The sequence below is a fragment of the Myotis yumanensis genome, unplaced genomic scaffold, assembly GCF_028538775.1.
Source record: "Myotis yumanensis isolate MYYU_CA2020_CCGP unplaced genomic scaffold, mMyoYum1.0.hap1 SCAF_13, whole genome shotgun sequence".
NCBI classification, from domain to species: Eukaryota; Metazoa; Chordata; class Mammalia; order Chiroptera; family Vespertilionidae; genus Myotis; species Myotis yumanensis.
This window is the reverse complement of record NW_027223764.1, coordinates 42,935,170-42,955,639: the sequence shown is the minus strand read 5'-3', so window position 1 is coordinate 42,955,639 and position 20,470 is coordinate 42,935,170. Positions and strand designations below refer to the sequence as shown.

The window sequence follows — 20,470 nt, the reverse complement described above, 5'->3', positions numbered from 1 at the left end:
CCTCCATCCCCTGTGTACCCTCCCAGGCTGACCACCCAAAGCCTGTCTTAGCTGGGGTTTCCCCGAAGCTGACTTTGAGGCCAGGATTGGAGGGTAAGTAGTTGATTTGGGACACGGTTACAGGACAGACTGGTAGAGGGGTAGGGAAGTGAAGCCAGGAGGAAAGTAAGTCCATACAAGATGAGCAGGCTACTCCTGTGGGCAAATCACTCTGACTGGGGTGCCCTGGGAGACAAGGAACACACCTCAGGGTTCTCTCTCCCAAGGGGCGAAGCTCCCTGCCTGCCTTGGCCAAGGCCTTTCCTCGCGGTACTTGTGCCTTGCCAGTGTGCAGGGGGACAGAGGAGCCCCCAGGCGAGAGCGGCAGGGGCTTGCAGTAGGCCCTGTAGACACGAACTGGAACGGTCCATGTGGAGGAACACCGGCAGGGCACTGACTCAGCCCAGTCCCTACCCATCTTGGTTGATGCTTTCTTGCAGGGGTTGTGCCTGGGGAAGCATCTAAGCCAGAGGTTCTCAACCTGTGGGTCGTGACCCCTTTGGGGGTCAAACGACCCTTTCACAGGGGCCACCTAAGACCATCGGAAAACACATATATAATTATATATTGTTTTGTGATTAATCACTATGCTTTAATTATGTTCAATTTGTAACAATGAAATTGGGGGTCACCACAACATGAGGAACTGTATTAAAGGGTCGCAGCATTAGGAAGGTTGAGAACCACTGACTAAGCAATCTATGTCTGGCAGGCTCACTAGCAGGGACGCTGCATGCAGCCATACACTGAGAACTCTAGGGGGCAGCATTCCCAGTGTAGCCTATGTGAGCGCACTGTCCTGGAGTTGAGCAATACACAACCTGAGCAGCTACACGTGCATCCCTGCTTGCCAGGGTATCCATATCAGGGCCCTGCCTCTCCGTGGGCTCACCCACACCCATGACTTTGGATTGGTATAGGGCAGTGGTCGGCAAACTGCAGCTCGTGAGCCACATGCGGCTCTTTGGCCCCTTGAGTGTGGCTCTTCCACAAAATACCACGTGCGGGCGCGCACGTACAGTGCGATTGAAACTTCGTGGCCCATGCGCAGAAGTCAGTATTTTGTGGAAGAGCCACACTCAAGGGGCCAAAGAGCCGCATGTGGCTTGTGAGCCGCAGTTTGCCGACCACTGGAGGGGATGGGCTGTTCTTTTGAGGCATCATCCTAGGCCAGGAAGTTAATGAATAATAAACCACAGCCAGCAAGTACTGGACACCAACTATGTGCCAGGCACTACATTTTTTCATTAAATCTTTACAGTAAGGTAGGCCCCACCATTAGCCATGTTTCAGAGAAGAGGAACTTAAAGACAGAAAAGTGAAATCATGTGTCCAAGTGTCACAGCTAGAAAGGGCCAGAATGAGCGTTCCAACCCAGGTTGCCTGTGTCCAGAGCCCAGAGCTCACCACTGAGGACCTGTGCCTGGCCCACTGCTGGGCACAGGAGGCCTGGTGATCACGGGTGGAAGGATTGCCTTCGCAGGCCTACAGGTGCCTAAGCAGCCTCTCCCCAACCCGCCTTGATAAGAAGACTGTGCTTGCATCCCTCACCTCGATATGATTTTATTTTCCTTTTCAATAAAGACAAAAACCACCACCACAAAAGCCAGGAAAAGGGCATATTTGCTCCTCATTCTCAGACTGTGCAGAAAGTCCCGGCAGTCCTGGGGCAAAGCAAGTCCTTTCTCCATGGGGAAGGGTGGGGCCGTGGGCACTCGGCTCCGGGGCATCACTCAGGGCCTGGCTCCTTGTCTTCAGGTGGGGGACACCCTCGTCCTGTAGAGAGACAGGCTGTCAGGACACCCTCGTCTGCAGATGAGAATGAAGAGAGCTTTGCCACCAGGCTTTTGAGGATCCTGGTCCTGCTTGGCAGCCAGAACCCCCGTCCTAATGGACTCTTCCCCAAAGAGACTTGATTCAGGTCACTTAAATGCTAATGAACCCTCTGATTCATCCACGCCACCTCCATCAATTTATCCTTTGACCTCACACATGACTCAAGGGCAAGTATATGGAAAAGGACAGTCCGTATAGTACAAATGTTTGCAATAGCAGGATACTGCAGACACCTAAATAAAAATGATGGGGGAGGATTTACAAATGCTGATGTGAATAATCTACCATCTATCTATCTATCTATCTATCTATTGCAATTTTATGTATATAGCAAGCTGCAGACACAATGTGCTTATATAGAACAGGGTTTCTTAACCTCAGCACTACTGATATTTTGGGCCATATGATTTTCCATTGTGGGAGCTGTCTTGTGTATTGTAGGATGTTTAACAGCATCCTTGGCCTGTGCTCATTAGATGCCAGCAGCATCCTCTCTGCTCCGATGTGACAATCAAAAATGTCTCCAGACTTTGCCAGCTGCCCCTTGGGCAGGGGGAGAACCTCCCAGGTTAGCTCCTCTGATGTAGTATAATCCCATTTGAAAAAACATTTTTCAGAGAGAGAAAAATATAGATGCTGAATACAAGTAGACTTTGGCTACGGGGATACACAAAGCCTCATAACAAAGAGCTGGGGAGGTCAGGAGAGAAGGGTGGGTGAGTCTTAAGTTTGTGATATAACACTGTGCACAGTTAGAAAATTTACCAAGTGTTTATTTTTTTTAAAGTCTTCACTCAAGGATATGTTTTGATTGATTTTTTTTTTTTTTTTTTTTTTAGAGACAGAGGAAGAGGGAGAGAGAGAGAAACATGGATCAGTTGCTGCTCATATGCATGCTGACCGGGGATCGAACCTGTAACCTGGGTAGGTGCTCTGACTGGGAATTCAACCTGCAATCCTTTCGTGTACAGGATGACACTCCAACCTATTGAGCCACCCGGCCATGGCTACAATGTGTTAATTTTTTAAAATTAACCATAACACATGAATTCTAACAAAACCCCTCTCATGGGCGTGGTCTTCAGGTCTCATCTTCCTGGGGCAGCCTCCCTTGGGACACTTAGGACCCCCCGCCCCACCACTATACAAAGACTCCCAGAGTCCAAAGTACCTGAGACTTTGTCATAAAGCAGCCGCCCTTGTAATAGCTTGTTCAGTGCTGACCATCCCTTCACGGAGGACGGGAAGTTTGCCTTTCATTATCCCTTAGCCCTGGGCCCGGAACACAGGAGACACTGGTGCACAGCTGCTGAATGACAGAGGGACACAGGAATAAATGACCTTCAGTAGAAGGCATGTATATTTTTAAAGGCCGGAGCAAACACAGAATTGCCCAGTGGAGCTGAATCACCGTTTCTTTCATTTTTCCGGTCACCCACCTGTCTTGCACTATGAGCCCCAGATTCCAGCACAGCGCCCCCTCCTGAAAGTCCGCCCCTTTCTCCATAAGGACCCTCATCCACAGGAGACAGTCTGCTCCGAGTATGGAAAAAATCTTACTGTGACCTTGTGCAGCGCACCCAGGACCATCCCTCCATCTGAAAAAGACTGGTTCCCCCCAGGGAAGCAGCTGGTATTGACATGGGGGCTGGGGGAGCAGGGAAGTGAGTCCCGGGGCTGCCCTCTAGTCACACAGGGACAGCAGGAAATCTGGCCTTTCGGGGAGCAGTGAGGTGGGTTCTGCATGGGAGATGTGTACCCTGGCAGCTGAATGGAAGTCCCCAGCTGTGCAGGGCGAGTGGTTCTGGGGCGGCAGGCAGCTCTCCCTGATGAGGGAATGGGGTGCTTTCTGAGTGTGGGGAGGTGGAGAGGGGCCCAGGTGGGAAGAGAGCTGCAGGGACAGCCCCAGGGCAACTAGAACATTCCCAATTCTTCTGGGCCTTTCCCCATGCACTCATTAAACAAATATTTCCTGAGGACCTACTGCGTGTCAGCCTCAGGTCTCGGCACTGGGATCCAGCAGTGAGCAGGTGGACCCAGCCCATGCCCTCATGGGGCTTGCACCTTGGTTGGGAGGGCGAACTGGAGTGCTCTCGGTACCTCAAGTCTATTGAATGCTTACTAGTCTGTGTCAGGTACCACGCTAAGCACTTGATTTGCATTTCCGCATGAAGTCCTCACAAAAGTCATATTACGGATGAGAAAACAGAGGATGAGAGAGGTTAAGTAACTGGCCCAAGGTTCCCCCAGCAGTGGCCTGATCACTCGGGCCAGATGCAGGTCATTCAAGCCTCTTAATGCTCCCAGCGCCCCCCCCCCCAACCCCCACCCCTCACTGCAGCACATATGGGAGGGCTTTCCAGCTGATGGCTGGCTGTCTCTCCTTCCCAGACTACAAGCTCCCTGAAGTCAGAATTAGCATCTAGAATGGCGCCCGGCACATACCAGCTGCCCAACAAATCTGTGGTGAGTGAACCCGTCACAGCTGGTGCCTGGCCGGCTGTCGGCATATTTGCAGAATGACTGGCAGGACCACGTTCCCATGCACCCTGTTTAGCCGCCGGTGGGTGCGAGGCTGCCTGTCCTACTGAGAGGGGGAGGCCCAACATTGAGTCTGCAGGGCGCAGGCATTGAAATCCTGACTTTCTGCCTCCTAGCTCTTGGCTGAGAGTTCCCTGGGTCTGATGGGGAAGCAGAAGTAACTAAAACCAGAAGTCCTGGGTTCCAGTCCTCCCTGGGTGTCTACCATGCTGTGTAACCCTGTATAAGTGACTTAACCTCTCTGGGCCTCAGTTTCTTCACCTGTAGCATGAAAAGGGCAGTATCTACGGCATCAGGTTGCTGTGAGGAACAGTGTCTGGTGCGTGGTAGGTGCTCAATAAATACTAGAGAGGGAAGCAAAGGGAGGGGTGGACGGGAGTTGCTTCTCTGTCTTCTCCCTTCTGAGTCTGACATCTTCGATAGGATTTAGGAGTTGGGTGGCCTTGCAGACAAAGCTCCCGAATCTCTCCTCCCCTCCTTTCCGGGCACTGTTCCTGTTTGAGTTGCCATCCCAGCCTCCTCCCCTCTTCCCCGAATAAGAGAATAAGTCAGGTTCCCGAGAACTCTCAGGCATTGCCCTAAAAGGACAAGCAAGGGTGAACACTCGGACGTGAAACACCAGGCAGGCTGTTGGCCCAGACGGCATGTGGGTGGGGTGATGGGCAGCAGAGGAGGGAGATTTAGAGGCCCAGGGGGAATGTGGGAGCCCCAGACGCAGGAGGTAGGAGATGATCACGGGTGTCAGGAGGTCACAGAGTCAGAGCAAGGAGGACAGGGTCACCTGGCCAAGCTCCAGGCAGAACCTGCCCTGCAGGAAGCCCTCTGCTAGGAGTGAGCCTGTGACGTTGGTGACACAGGACAAACCATCATACTCCCTCTCTCCCCAAACCAGTGGTGCCCAGCAGTGGTGTGACTGCCAAAGGAAACGTGGCGTCCCCTGGCCAGGATGCCAGCCGAGGTCACATTTCCAGGGCACCTGGGCCAATGGTGAGGAGGTCGGGGGCAAAGGCCAGCCCAGCCCTGCCTGGATCAGAGAGGTGCTGGGACAGCCACCCTCAGCCCACTTACACCCAGGGCTCCACTGAAATGTCCCCTCCCCCGACCCCCTCCCTGACCACCAACCTCCCGTTGACCATCTCCCCTGCCTCGTCACTTTCCCCCTCAGCCTCCAGCTTTATTGCCTTCTTGACGCAATGCGCTTGCTTACTGCCTATTCTGGCCACCTGGGTGTCCTGGGAACGACAGCGTCATCTCGGCTCTGCCTTGGTAGTCCACGCCCGTATCCCAGTGCCCGTCTGTGTGCTGGGCAGGCAGCAAGTGTGCCACAGTCCTTGTGGATGAACGGAAGCATTCAGCCCAGTGTGAGATGCTCAATCATTCTGAATTCCTGGGAAATATGAAGAAGAAAAGCAGGCGCTCCCTATATGAGGAGCCGTGTGTGCGCGATGTGTGTGGCATGTGCTGCGAGTATATGCCTGCGTGTGAACCATGGGCATGTGCTGTGAATGTGTGTCTCAGTGTGCACTAGAAGCACGCGCTGAGTGTATTCTATAGGCGTACACTATGGGTGTGTGCTGAGTGTCAAAACTTCACACGCTTCACAGACATCAATCTCTTGGATTCCCTTCGCAATCTGGATGCCGTTTTGAGGCTGAAGAAGCTACACTTTGGGGCTTTCCGTTCAAGCCCCTGCAGCTGTGTGCTAATGACGGGGAGAACAGAACCCAGCCAAGGGCACCCAGGCCAATCGGAGTGAGGGAGCCAGGGAGGAAGTGGGCTGGGAGCAGAGGCCCCAAACTCTAAACACTGGCATCCCTACCTGTGCTCCCCTCAGGGGACCTTTCTGCTCAGGTCTTTCTCGGGTCGGGCCAGGGGCCCTCACTAGGCAACAGTCTTCTACTCAGATGGCTCCCAGCCAGGCCCTGGCTTCCCTGGGCCTTCCAAGGAGGCCCCAGCGGGACTGCAGCCCACCCGTGGCTCCTCCTGGGGAAGCTGGGTCCGCGTCTGCTGTGAATGGAGCTCTGATAAGGGACAGGCCCTGCCAGGCATTGCATCAGGCTTAGTGCTCAGGGCCAAGAGCACAGCAGGGCTTAGCCTCAGCTGTTGCAGGCCCTGCTCACACAGCCTTTCCGCCAGGCAGGAGGAGGAGCCGCCTGGAGGAGAGGGGCTGAGGGAGGGCAGGGCTGGGAGGGAGGAGGCTGAGGGCAGGCATGGCAGCTGGGAAGCCCATGGTGGGAAAACTCTGAAGCAACCAGGGGCTGCAGTCCTGGGGGGCCGGGAGGCTGCCCCTCCAGGCCACGTTGTCAAGCACCTGGGAGGGGCGCTGGGAGGGCTCCTGTGAGCTGTCTCTCGATGCCCTGGGGAGTGGAGACAGGGGCAGGACAGGGAGCCAGACGCGGGCTTGCCCCTGTTGTAGACGATCTTTGCTTGGGGGATACGGAGGTCCATGCAGTGGCCTGGCGGGCTGGGTTCTGTTTCACACAGCGACACCCAGAAATGGCTTGGGAGGGGCCAAGGCCCCCAATATATCGAACGTAGTGTCTGACAGCTGAGTCAATGCCCAGAGGCTGTGGGATGACCATGGGTGAAGGAAGAAGAGAAGGGATGAAAGAACGAGGAAGTGAATGAATGCCTGGCTGTGCTCCCTGTGCAGCTCAGGGCTACCATTCCTCCCCAAACACCTCTCCCAGAATAAACCCAGCGATAACCTTCCATGGGCACTGTCCAGCCTCAGCCAAGACAGAACAGAAGCAGCCAGAGGTGAAGGTATGTGTCACCTCAGCGGCAGTGGACATCCCAGACCTTGTGAGAAGCTGTGGGTCAGAGCCCCAGTGGACCATGCGCCTGAGCTGGCCCTCCGCCTGTACTGCTGTGTGGGGATATGGGGGAGCACACACTTTACCGCCATTTGACAAGGTCACTTCATCAGGGCCAGCTCAGCTGTGTGAGCGACAAATCCTGGGCAAACCCCAAAGCTGACAGCTGCACGAAATACAGGGCCCCAGAGAACAGTCCCGGGCCTCCCAGGCAGCGAAGGCGCTTCCCATGCTCTGACGCCGAACCCCAGGCCCTGGGCCAGTTTGGAACTGACCCGCTGCTCTGGGCTTCGCTGCATCTGGCTGATCAGGAGCTGCAGCGGAGGCTGGAGTCTAAGACACCCATAAGCATGCAGCCGGGCAGCCTGGTGAGGAGTCTGCTGGCTCATTTGGAACTGACCCGGACGTGGGCCAAGATTCATGGCCAAGGGTGCACCCAGCCCTAAACACTAACATGTCAGAAGCAACTTGGGTGGCCAACAGACGGGGCTTGCTGACGAACTGCAGTGCATGGACACATGAGTGCAGGCCAAGCAGGGGTTAAACCTGCTGCACAGCCACAAAAGTGGAATAGAAAGGGATGCCTCTTTTCATTTTATGCGCTTTCATATTGGGTGAATTTTCAATGACCATGCACATGTATCACTTTAATACGTTTTAAAATCTAATCTGAAACTTAAAAAGAGAACGGTAAAATCACTTCGGAAGTGGTGTGGACATGCACGGGGCAAGGGCAGGACTTGAGGCTGGGAGACCAGTTCGTTCTTTCTACAATGGCAGCGGGGGACGAGGGAGGACAGACACGAGACTTTAAGGAAGCTGACAGGTTGCCTATGACGTGCACAACATGCCTTGAGGGCAGTGTCCTAGTGAAATAAGCAAGACACAAAGGACAAATACTGTATGATTCCACTCACAGGGGGTCCCCAAGGAGTCAAACTCACAGACAGACAGTAGGGGTTGGTGGCCTGGGGCAGGGAGAGGGGCGGGAGAGTTAGCGTTTCATGGGGACAGAGTGTCAGTCTGGGAAGGGGAAAAAGTTCTGGAGACGGATGGTGGTGCTGGTTGCACAACAGTGTGAATGTACTTAATGCGGTTGAGCCGTACATTTTAACATGGGAAATCTGACGGTGTGTGCATTTCCCACAGTAAAAGTAAGTCAATAAATAAGCGGTGACGCCTATGGGCAGCAGGGAGCAGGGGAACAGAGGCGTCGAGGAGGGTCCCTGGCTCTTCCTTGGGCAGTGGACAGATTCCCCGCTGCAGCCACAGGGCCTGGCACAGTGGCTGTCAGAGCGCCTGGCACGTGACAGGGCTCAGTAATATGTGCGAAGTGAATGAAGGACTCATACACTGTCCTGCGGAGTTAGCTGTGGTGTCCTGAAGGTTGGTCTTCTCCTCCCCAGCACTAGTGCTGTCCTGCACACATAGAAGATGCCACTGATAAAAGATATTGGCATAAAGTTCATTTATGGCACAGAAAGGTGTTCACATCATGATCCTGCACCAAAAAAGATACGCCAGTAGCTAGAGGAGGGCTCCGTTTTGTAAAAAAAAGTGTGTGTGTGTGTGTGTGTGTGTGTGTGTACACACACAAAATGCACAGATGGAGAGACAGACACCTGGAAAAGTCTGAACAGGTTCACAGTGATTCTCTGCAGCTGTGGGCACCCTTGACCTCCTTGCTTTTACTTACTGTCCATGAAGCCCTGTGACCTTGGAAAGTAACTGCAACCTGAGTGGTTTCCTCATCAGCAAATGGGGACATTCACAGCATCTACTGTAAACTCAGTGGTCACAAGGAATTCAGCGAGAAGATGCGACTGAAATGCTCACCCCAAGCCAAAGACGTGGCAAGTGGGGCTGGTAGGAACCGCTGGTCCTAGCTTTGCTCTGCAGTCTGTGGCTTGCGCACTGGCAACAACTGTTGGAAGGGGATGGAGGGTGGGGGTGTCTCAGTCCCCTACAAATATCAAAAGGAAGGAAACAGTGACAACCTGACCTGACCACCAGCCAGAAATGTCCCTCTGGCCACAGCCCACTCATTTATGGATGGCATTTGGCTCTGGGCACCTCATCCTGGACCCTTGGCCTCACCTGGAGATAAAGTCGGTGACTCCCAGGCACTGCAGCCACCTGTAGCCCTGAGGCAGCTACGGGAACACCATCGGCAGGACCCTTGGGGATGCTCTCTTCCCGGCCCCTGCAGGCCAGAGCTGCTCACAATCCCACACAGCCCTGCATTGCCACGAAGGGCTGAGCACGCTGACCAGAGTGTGGCCACAGGAGCGACAGGAGCCATGGGGGAGGGTGGGACAAAGGGCCCTTCCAGTGCAGCCCTCTCTACTCTGACTGTCGCCAAGGGTTGCACGGGGTGGGGGGTGGGGGGGCTTCAGGCCTCAGAGCTGTCAGGCTGAGGACAAGCTCAATGCCAATGGGTGTTGCTCCCAGGACAGAATGATGTCAGCAGCGGCTCAGGCCAGCACCCTGACACAGAGCAGGGTGGCTTCCCCACTTCACTTGTTCTTGCCTTCCACTGTATCTACCGTATGAGTCTGAAAGGCTCAGAGAAACTTGTCCTGTTACCACCCCACCAATCGTGAAAATCACAGCTCTTTCTCTAAAACTGGAGAATGTCAGGACTTGGGAGCGCTTGGGAATGTTCGTATCCATTCTTCCTCATTTCTTATCTATAGAAATTCAGGCTCAGAGAGGGGACGTGCGTGGCCGTGACATACAACTGGATGGTGACAAAACTCGAACTACTAGTAGCTCTGCTGTCTCCCAGGTTAGTGCTGGCCCAGCCCAACTTTATCACCCGGACTCTCATAGCCTCGCCCACTCCAGAACCTTCCGCACCTGGATGGTAAAGGCCTGGCACTCAGTCCACCGTGCGGCAGCCCTGTCCCTGGAGCAGACATCACTCATCAATCAGCATCTTCAGCTGAGACTAGGTGTAGCTCATAGGCCTTCTCCATGCAGTGCCAGTCCATTGGAGTTGGCATGTGAGATAAAACCGATTTGACCTCTCAACTTAGAGGCCACCAAACAAAATCCCTCAGCGCCCCTTCGTTTGGCATTCTACCATCTGGCATCACCCAGCAATGCCAGCCCAGATCCCAAGTCTCCTCCCACACAAACCCTCCATTCAAGCACATGTGTCTTGTACATCCATCCTCCAAGCCTTTCATTGAGCCGATAAAGCCATTCACTGAACGAAATACCACAGATGACAATTAAGAGGGAAGTTACTAAGAATAGGTAACGCATCAAAATTTGCCAGAAACGTAGTGCTTTTTGGAAAGAGCTGCAATGGATGCAGGTTCTTATAATTCCACCTTTCCCCTCGCTTGGCTTGTGCTCCGTGAACGAGAGCAGAGGCGGGGCTGCCGAGAGCCTAGGAAATTGCGCAGAACCGCTGCCAATCCATTCCGCACCACAGCTGGCACGGACCTTCACGTGGCTAATTTTATATTATTACTCACATGCCTTATATGTTTTTATGAGTAAGAGCCAAAATGAAAACGTCTCCGGGCTTCCCTGCAAAATGTTTTTTTGGGGTTTTGGAAAATGTGGGCAAGTCCACTGGAGTGTGTCCTGAGTGTGAACACACTCTGCTCGGGGTATTAGGACGGAAAAGAGGTGAGGCCTGTCGCCTCAAGAACGCACAGAAGGGCAAACTGGAACGCCATGTGGTGCCGTTTTCCCACATGTCCGCTGGAACAGTGATTCGCTGTGTGGGTGAAGTTTGGGGGAACAAGTTGGTGCTCGTCAAGGGCCCACGTGCCTCCACCTCCCCAGCTTCCCTTGCAGTAGGCTGAGGCCACATGAGCAGATTCTGGTTAGTCGGATGCAGGTTAAGGTGATGTAAGCCACCTCAAGTCCTGGTCCTTACAGTGATCCACACCGCCCCCCCCCCCCCCCCCCCCCGACCTCCCTTCTCTTGCTGTGGCAACGCTGGAGGCCACATGTGCCAACTGGTTTAGTACAAGTTGGAAGAGCCAGCCAACCTGCATCAGGTGGGATGCAAGTGAAAACCAAGCCTCCACTGTGCTGAGCCACTGAGATGGGGGTCTGTTTGTTACTGCAGCATAGCCTACTCTGTCCTAACACAGGAGTCTCTCAGAATGTTGACGGACATTTTGGCAAAACCATCAGACTCTGCGACCCTGTGGAGACCCTAGAACTACACTTCCAGGAATTAATCTTATGGATGCCCTTGCACGGTTATAAGGACACATGCAACAGCACACTGGTTGTAATCGCAAAAGGCTGAACATGACCGTAATATCTGTGAATAGGCAAAAACACACACCAAACAAAACACCAGTTAGATAAACGACGGTACACTTATGGGTGCAATACTCTGGGCGGATGAAATGCTGTTCAAGATGGGTGATACACACACACACACACACACACACACAAAGATGGGTGACACAAGTGAGGGGCAAGAGTGTGTGGTGGACTACCACTGGGGTGGGTACCCCTGAATGCTGGGACGTGCTTCAGGTATCTCTAGAGCAGTGGTTCTCAACCTTCCTAGTGCCGCGACCCTTTAATACAGTTCCTCATGTTGTGGTGACCCCCAACCATAAAATTATTTTCGTTGCTACTTCATAACTGTAATTTTGCTACTGTTATGAATCATAATGTAAATATCTGATATGCAGGATGTATTTTCATTGTTACAAATTGAACGTAATTAAAGCATAGTGATTAATCACAAAAACAATATGTAATTATATATGTGTTTTCCGATGGTCTTAGGCGACCCCTGTGAAAGGGTTGTTTGACCCCCAAAGGGGTCGCGACTCACAGGTTGAGAACCGCTGCTCTAGAGAGAGAAACAAAAACTTGGCAGGGTGGTTGAGGGAACTGAGAAACGGGTGGGAACGGGGACCCACTTTTCACTTATTCCCTCTTATTTGAATTTGTTGCCATTTCACGTATTTGAATTTGTTACCATTTTTATTATCTTTTCCGAATAAAAGGAAGTGGTTATAAAACAAACTGAATAAAAAGAGTATATGGAGTTGTGTTCCAATCCATTGCCTTATACACAGGCCCTTGAATAATGTCATTTCATTCAACATCATCATGTCATTATAATGGTAAGAAAAAATAATTTTTGATTCCCAGCTGGAGTTTGCAGGTTCTCCCCACCTCCTCATGGATTTTTTTCTCTGCATCCCCCAGTTTCCTCCCACATCCCAAATATGTGCATGTGGGGTGATTGGCGTGTCTCAATTTCCCAGTGTGTGTGTGCGTGTGTGTACACGCCCTGCCACGGAAGGGCGTCCTGTCCAGGGTGGGGGCTGGACTTGCGCCCTGAACTGGAATAAGTGGGTCCAAAAAGAATCATCTTATTTGTCTTTATGAATCTTTCTTACATGTATGTAGAGCTCACATTTATCGAAGTTTAACATTAGAAGTGTTTTGGGTCTTTACGGAGAAGTTTGGTGATGTTTTTGTGACCAGAAATACACTGTGGGGACTTGACTCTCGTTCAGAATCAGTTTTGGTGAAATTGGTTTCATCATACGTCATCTCACCTAAAGTTGCAGCTTCCAAAAACCTACTGACACATTCAGTGGGGGCTTCCCGTACACGGTGTTTAAAATGCACTTTAATGACAAGTCGTCTAAGAAACGTGATGAACAAGCAAGAGGAAGTGTGGCAAGATGGTGAGTGCACCAGGTTTCCAGCATCTTGAACGAAAATGCTGCTACGCTGAGGACAGCAACTGATCGTCATCCCACGAGCCCAAGCCAGGGGATTGGTACTGGCTGCCAGGAGCTCTGTGATGAGAATGAGCCTGAGGTCACGCTTATTTTCTGTGGTTGGAAACACCTGGACCTGGCCATGGCCAAGCAGGTGCAGGCTTCCCAGCTGGGAGGCGAATCAATTTCAACCCCCGCCTCCCGGACGCCGGGCCATGGCTGATCAATTGGAAGCGGCTGCCGTGAGAGCTATATCAGCTGTATCTGGAAGGTGGGAGGATAGCCAGAGGAAAGGAGCACGGGGACTGGCTGGTGATGTCTGCTGGGGCTGGAGGGGAGCAGGGCTGTGGTGCATCTGCCGAGTCTGCTTGAGCGAAGCGAGAATCACCTGGGAGTTTCAGACAGCACTGAGGCCTGGGTCCCACCCGAGAGATGGTGACTGAATTGGTCTGCGTACGGCTTGGGCAAGAGCATTTAAAGTTCCCTGGGTGATTCTAACGTAGAATCGGCAAAGACTGAGATTCGGACCTTAGAGCACCCGGCGTCCTCGGGGCCTCTCGGGGAGCAGGAGCGCCTGCCTGCATGTGCGTTGCTCAGCAGCCAACCTGGCCGGGCTGCCATCTCCCGCTGACCAGGGATGGTGCCGACGGACAGGCCCATGTTCCTTGTTTTACTCAGGAGGTAAGTGCTTGGGGCGTCTCTAGGCCTGTGTTTGTGGGGTCCATTTAAAACCTGCTCCCCTGTGCCATGGTGTCAACCCAGTTCTTCCCCACCGTGTTCCTGCCCTGCGTCTCCTTTACTTTTATCTAGAACACGACTGGTGCTCACCAAATGTGTGGGGTTTTCCCCCACAACAAGCGAGGCTGTGACAAATTGTGGGGTGGCCTGCAATTTGACTTACGCTATGTAGAGAAGAACAGATTAATGTGGCCAGGAGCTAAGGGAGGAGTGGGGTGGGAGGGAAGTGGGTGTAGCTACAAAGGGCAGCAGGAGGGACCCTGTGGTGATGGGAATGGTCTGCATCTGACTGTATTGGCGTCAATATCCTGGTTGTGATATTGAATGAGAGTTTTGTAAGATGTTACCATCGGGGGAAGCTGGGTAATGAGCTCCTGGGATCTCTCTCTATTATTTCTATCTACAATGATCTCAAAACTTAAAACACTTAATTAAAAAGAAAAGAAAACTAGCTCCCACCACAGTAGGCAGGGTTTAAAGAGATCTTTGGAAAATGGAGCTGGAGGTGGGAAATAAGACTGAGCAGCTAGGCCTTCTTGGGGCAGAAGAGTGAACTGGTTAAGTCCAAACCGGAAGTCCGAGTTTGGTGTTTTGTAGGATTATGGACTGGTGACCCTCCTGGGTCCATTCACAGGCAAGGACAGGCTTGAGGGCAAGCCTGAACGAGGAAGCTGAACTTGAGGAGGAAGTCCCATCCTCACAGCAGGGCAGGGGTGGGGAACCTTTTTTCTGCCAAGGGCCATTTGAATGTTTATAACGTCATCCGCAGACCGTACAAAATTATCAACTTAAAAATTAGCCTGCTATATTTGGTCAAGCGTTTACTTAACTCACCCCTAGTGCCTTGGCAGGGCCAGACCAAATGATTTTTCGGGCCTTATGTAGCCCGTGGGCTGGATATTCCCCTCCCCAGCAGTAGGGGGAAGAAAAAGAGGGGGACAGGGCTCTGGAGGGAACGATGTGATATCTGACACCCCATCAGCTGGAAGACCTGGCAGGGAGCCCGGGGAGAGCACAGCAGGTGCGTGGAGATGATCTGGGCCGTGCTAACTGGCCACGCTGGCACCGGGGTTGGTGAGACCTGGGGGCATCTGGGTTCTCTTTGAACTGCTTGTGGGACTCACCAAGGGGCAAAGCAAGCTTCAGGCTGCTTTATGGAAATTCTGCAGCTCCCAGGCAAGAAGGAGGAGGAGGAGGGTTTGAAGAACTCAGGTGGAACTTCTAAAAAGTGAAAACATTTGGGAAAGTATCTAGTGACCCATGGATGAGAAAAGCTCCCATTCAACACGTAAATTCATTTGCCGGGTCCTTGTTCCGAGCCAAGCATGGGAGGAGGCCCTGGGAATTGAGGGAGAGAAAGACAGCCTCTGGCCCTGGGGAGCCGAAGGAAAACAGAAGTTACACCTAATGAACCAGGCACTGTTCCAAACACTTCCACACACACCTGTGTCCAGTCCTCGACCAACCCTGTGAGGAAGGCACAGCAGGACCTTCCTAGATCAGCGGTCGCCAACCGGTGGTCCACAGACCACTGGTGGCCCGTGAGGTCTGAAAGGTTGGCGACCGCTGTCCTAGATAACAATAGATAATGACCACCACCTCCTTCTAGGCACGCAGAGGCCAAACTGCTTGTCCTCGGTTGCAAGGTAGAGCCGGGATTTGAACGCAGGCAGCCTGGCTCAGAGTCCATGAATTCACCCACTGTGCTGTATCACTGAGCAGGCCGTTTAGCCACAAATGGGAGCTGGGCAGGAGTGGGCAGCTCAGCATCCTGGCCAGGAGCTGGTCTGCCAGGACCTGTCACCAGCTTGCTGTGCAACTCTGGACAACTCTCTGGACCTCTTTGTCTCACGTTCCTCCACATACAAGGTTCTGGGGCAGTATTGAGAGAAACATGCTTTGGAGGCACAAGGAGCCATATCTCATCTCCCAGGAAACGGGAGGCCACTGGCCGTCCCAGATGAGCAGCAGTTGCTGGCAGCGGGGCACAATGAGTAGAATGCCGCTCCTGGCCCCAAACCTGCAGTTCTATGTGGCAGCTGCACGCAGGGGAGACCCCAGAGACCGAGCAAGCCCGAGACAGCCCAGGAAATGCAGTGGAGACCAGGACAGCATCCTGTGGGTCCATCTCCATTCCTCCAGAATCAAGTTCAAACTCCTCCAGATAGCATTTAACCTGGGGACAAGCTGGCCCACCCTAGATTTCCAATTGGTCTCTACACCCCCCCCCCCCCCCACCTCGCTCTACAGCCTCCCTCTGGCCAAATGGGCCCCACCATTAGCAAAGAGCACAGGCTAGAACAGGGGTGGGCAAACTTTTTGACTCGAGGGCCACAATGGGTTCTTAAACTGGACCGGAGGGCCAGAACAAAAGCATGGATGGAGTGTTTGTGTGAACTAATATAAATTCAAAGTAAACATCATTACATAAAAGGGTACGGTCTTTTTTTTTTTAGTTTTATTCATTTCAAACGGGCCGGATCCGGCCCGCGGGCCGTAGTTTGCCCACGGCTGGGCTAGAATGTGGCAGGGCTGGGATTTGAACCCATGTCTGTTTGGCTGCAAAGGAGGGCAGTGTGGTGAGATGCAGAGATCACTGATTAAGGGGTCAGACACACCTGACTGAGTTCTTCCTGTTCCGATTCTACCACTCACCAGCTGTGTGATCCCAGGTGACGGCTTCATCTGCAAATCGGGGTTAGTAGGAGCCTTGTGTTGGTCTCCTACGGCTGTTCTCACACAGAAGTCCAAGTCCAAGGTCAGTCTCTCTGGCCTAAAGTCCAGGTGTCAGCAAGCCTCCCTCCTAGAGCAGCGGTTCTCAACCTGTGGGTCGCGACCCCTTTGGCGGTCGAACGACCCTTTCACAGGGGTCACCTAAGACCATCCTGCATATCAGATATTTACATTACGATTCATAACGGTAGCAACATTACAGTTATGAAGTAGCAAACGAAAATAATTTTATGGTTGGGTCACAACATGAGGAACTGTATTTAAAGGGCCAGAAGGTTGAGAACCACTGCTAGAGACTCTAGGCTTCCTTGCCTTTCCCAGTTTCTGGAGGCTGCCTGCTCTCCAAGGCTCAGGGCCCCTCCTGCCATGTTTGAAGCCTGCAGTGTCTGGTTGAGTCTTTGTCTTTTTTTGTTGTTAATCCTCACTCAAGGATATTTTTCCATTGATTTTTTAGAGATAGTGGAAGGGAGGGGGAGAGACACATTGATTAGTTGCCTCCTGCAAATACCCTGACCAGGGTCAGAAATAGAGCTTGCACCCAAGGTAGATGCCCTTAACTGAAATCAAACCTGGGACCCTTCTGTCCGCAGGCTGACGCTGTATTCACTGAGCCAAACTGGAGAGGGCGAGTCTTTGTCTTGATGTACAGTGGGGCCTTGACTTACGAGTTTAATTCATTCCGTGACGGAGCTCGTAACTCAAATTCCTCGTATGTCAAATCAAAAAGTGAACGAGTGAGACACATGATGCTGGGCTGATGTTGTGGCGTTCACTGTGACGTTCGCTGCGCCAACTAGCGGTGGGGTACCTGAAGCTGGCTCATAACCCGAATTTTAGCTCGCAACTCAAAGCAAAAAATCGGCCGAGAGACGGCTCGTATCTCCAAAAAACTCGTTAGTCGGGACACTCATAAGTCAAGGCCCCACTGTATTACTCTAACGTCCTCTTCTGTAGTAAATTTCCTTCTTATTTGGGCCCTTAGGATTACATTAGGCCACTGGGTAATCCAAGGCAATATTCCTATCTCAAAAACCTTAATCGTACCGAAAAGTCCTTTCTACCATGTGAGCACCTGTATCTACAGGTGCAGGGATTCATATAAGGACATCTTGGGGGGCCGTTCTTCAGCCCCTCACGGCACCCACCTTGTGAAGTGGGATACTACAGGGTCCATGCTCAGCACTGCCTAACTGACAGGAGGCCCATGATGCTTCATTCCAGTTGGGCGGGAGAGTCACTTTGAGAGCTTTTACAGAACATCAGTGCCTGGGCTCGCTCCCGAGGCTGGGCGGTGAGTTGTCTGTGCGCTGGGATTTTTACAGGCTCCCTAGGGACGCTGATGGGTGGTCAGGGGTGGGCTGACTATAAGTACTGAATTCATGTCAGCAGTTCTTCTCATTCCCCACAGCTACTTCACACCAAACCTCAGTCCCAGGAGCTTGTCAATAGATGGTTGTTGAATTAGACTGAACTGAATCACTCCTGGGGCCCCAAACTGCCCTGGGATGGGGCAGAAGGGGTGAGAGGGTTGCTCACTGCTGCATCAGGGCCTCTGAATCAACCTCACACCCAGAAATGGCTGCCTGGGGGGCTGGAGTCCTCCTCCTCCCCGAAGTCCAGTGAAGGGGGCCGACTGGGCAGAATCCAGCCATCAACGGGCCATTGTTAACAGAACAGAGGGGCTCTGTGCCCACTTAGCACTTCCCTCCCTCCCAAGGCTGCTCCCAGCTGAGGCCTGGCTTCTGGAGGAGACCAGGCTGGGGAGGGGGCCACGGGGGCCCCAGGCTACCAGTGAGCAGGAGGATTAGGGGTGGGGGCTGTTGGAAGCGCAGAGGCAGCTTAGAACATAGGCCAGTCTGAGAAGTCAGCAGGCTGGAAAGTGAGGTGCTGATGTGGGCGCTCGGCTACAATGCCAGGAAGAGGTTCCATTGAAAGCAGGGAATCCAGAAACAGCCCCTGAAACCCACCAGACCCCCAGAGCCCGGTGGTGGTGGTGTTGGGGGTATATTTCCCCACGGGGTGGTCATGCTTGACCCACTTTCTTCCCTTTAAAAAAAACATAGAAAGGTGAGATCCACATGGTAAATGGCACCTTTCATTGCCTATAGAAGAACAGTGTTTTCAAAAGGGCTGGGGAGGTTTTATGTTCTGTGGACTTGGGATTTAAGAGGCAGGTAATTCAACCAGGACTGGGCAGAAATGTCCCTTTGCTTAGCAGACCTTTTCTACATTCAACACTTGGTATTAATAGTGGGAGTGGGATTTCAGGGGGGTGGGGTTTAGAACCCAAAGACAGTGCCTGGCCAGTAGCCTCAAAAATGCCAGAGACCCACACTTCTATGCTCGCCATTAGCAAGTCTCATCTGCTGCATAGAGCAATCCTCTGGTAGTCTCTGCCAAAGGAGAACATCGCCTCAAAAGTGTCCCAGGAGGGGGATCTCAAAGTGGGATCCTGGGCCAGCAGCCGCCTCTGGGAGCCTGTGGAAATGCACATTCCTGGGCCCTCCCAGACCTCCTGTCAGAATCTCTGGGTGTGGACACGGGAGGCTGTTCAACAAGTGTGGCCAGTGAGTGTGATACACGCTGCAGTTTGAAAATCACTGTTCCACAGCGATATTTCTCAAGCTTCAGCTGTGCCATCAAATTGGTAGGTTGGGCAAGCTTTGTTTGTAGAATAGAATAGAATAGAATAGAATAAAATAGAATAGAATAGAATAAAATAGAATACCATTGTGTAGAACAGAAAATATTAGAGTGCATCATGTGTAATGAGGACATGTGGGTTTCATAAGGCTTGTCTCAGTTCTGTGTCTCTGTCTGAGGTTTTGACTGAACAGCATAAAAAGACTGAAAGCCACTGTTCTCGAGCTGGACAGAACTAATGTCAACCAGCTCCCCTGTTCAATGTGCCTGGATCGGGAGGTTTGAAAGATGGTGGGGTGCGTTCCCTGCCCACGGGACAGGGCGTACTCATGTAGGCGGGAACAGGTGAGAGGGGCTGCCCTCGGGCAGCGGCCCTGCATGTAGATTAAATTGTGCACCCCCACGCTTAAAAGACTCCTGTCCCTCCACTGCTTCCTTTTCTACGCTATGTACCTGGAGAAGTGTGTGGACCACGTGACGAACCTGCTACATCTGGGTGGTGGGGTTGAGGGGTGACTTGTTGCTTTCTTTTCTGCATTCATCCATTTTACTTGAATTTTACATACTAAGCATCTATCATTATTATACAAACAATAAGCATTACTTTTAAAAAAAAACACCTGAGGGTCCATCTTTGTGTGGAAATGCAAAAGAGGGAAGGCAGTCCCAAGGGCCACCCTTCCCCCATCCACGCCTGGCCAATTCTACCCAAGGCTGAGAGCAAACCCACACATGCCAGAGCCCTCCTTGACTCAGCCTCCTCAGCCATGATCCATTCCCCAGGGGAACCCGGCCCCCCTCTCATCCCCCACACATCTGACACCTCTCCTCCCTAGAAACCCTTTTGCACCTCTCAGCTCTCACACCAGCCCTGGGCACAGCCTGCATCCTAACCACGGCCCTCTCTGATGTTATTCAGATGAGAAAGGGAGGTTCTGCAAAGCTAAGCCACCTGCCCAAGGTCACCCAGCTAGAGGTGCAAGCAGGAACTTGAAGGGCAGCGTCTGCTGATGTCAAATCTCAAACACTTTGCTCTCCTGGCGCTTTTTATTTCTCTACCTTGGGCCATTCTTATCACTTTCCACTTTACATTAGAGTTAACGTTTGCTATGCAGCACCAAATAACCAGGGAAGGAGAGAAGGAAGGAAGGAGAGAAGGATGCAAAAGGATTCTAGTCAAGGTGGTGAGGAGAGGAGGGGAGGGGAGGAGAGGGGAGAAGGAAGGGGAAGCAAAGGGGAGAGAGGAGCCAGGGAGGCCTCAGGTCACACTCAGGATGGGAGTGCAGGGTGGACCCTGCCTGTGTGAGCACGGAGCGGACCTGGAACATGCAGTCTGGCCAAGAGGCACCATGGCCTGGTCAGATCAGCATGGCCAGGCCCCAGCTGCAGGCCCCTGCCCAG

The 20,470-nt window shown here is 52.5% G+C and overlaps 1 protein-coding gene across 5 annotated transcripts in view; it reads right to left on the bottom strand.

Moving 5' to 3' along the window:
• CHST3 (carbohydrate sulfotransferase 3) overlaps window positions 1-20,470 on the bottom strand; it is a 35,110-nt gene that overhangs the window by 3,007 nt on the left and 11,633 nt on the right. For 3 of the 5 annotated variants that reach the window (XM_070432928.1, XM_070432930.1, XM_070432931.1), the window contains exons 2-3: window positions 3,047-3,181; window positions 1,591-1,815 (exon numbers count right to left, since the gene is read on the bottom strand). In XM_070432928.1, the coding sequence (XP_070289029.1) occupies window positions 1,591-1,769 (179 nt within the window). In that variant the 5' untranslated portion in view covers window positions 1,770-1,815; window positions 3,047-3,181. Of the gene's footprint in view, window positions 1-1,590; window positions 1,816-3,046; window positions 3,185-20,470 lie in introns of all 5 variants that reach the window. The other 2 variants (XM_070432926.1, XM_070432927.1) reach the window with 1 other exon arrangement.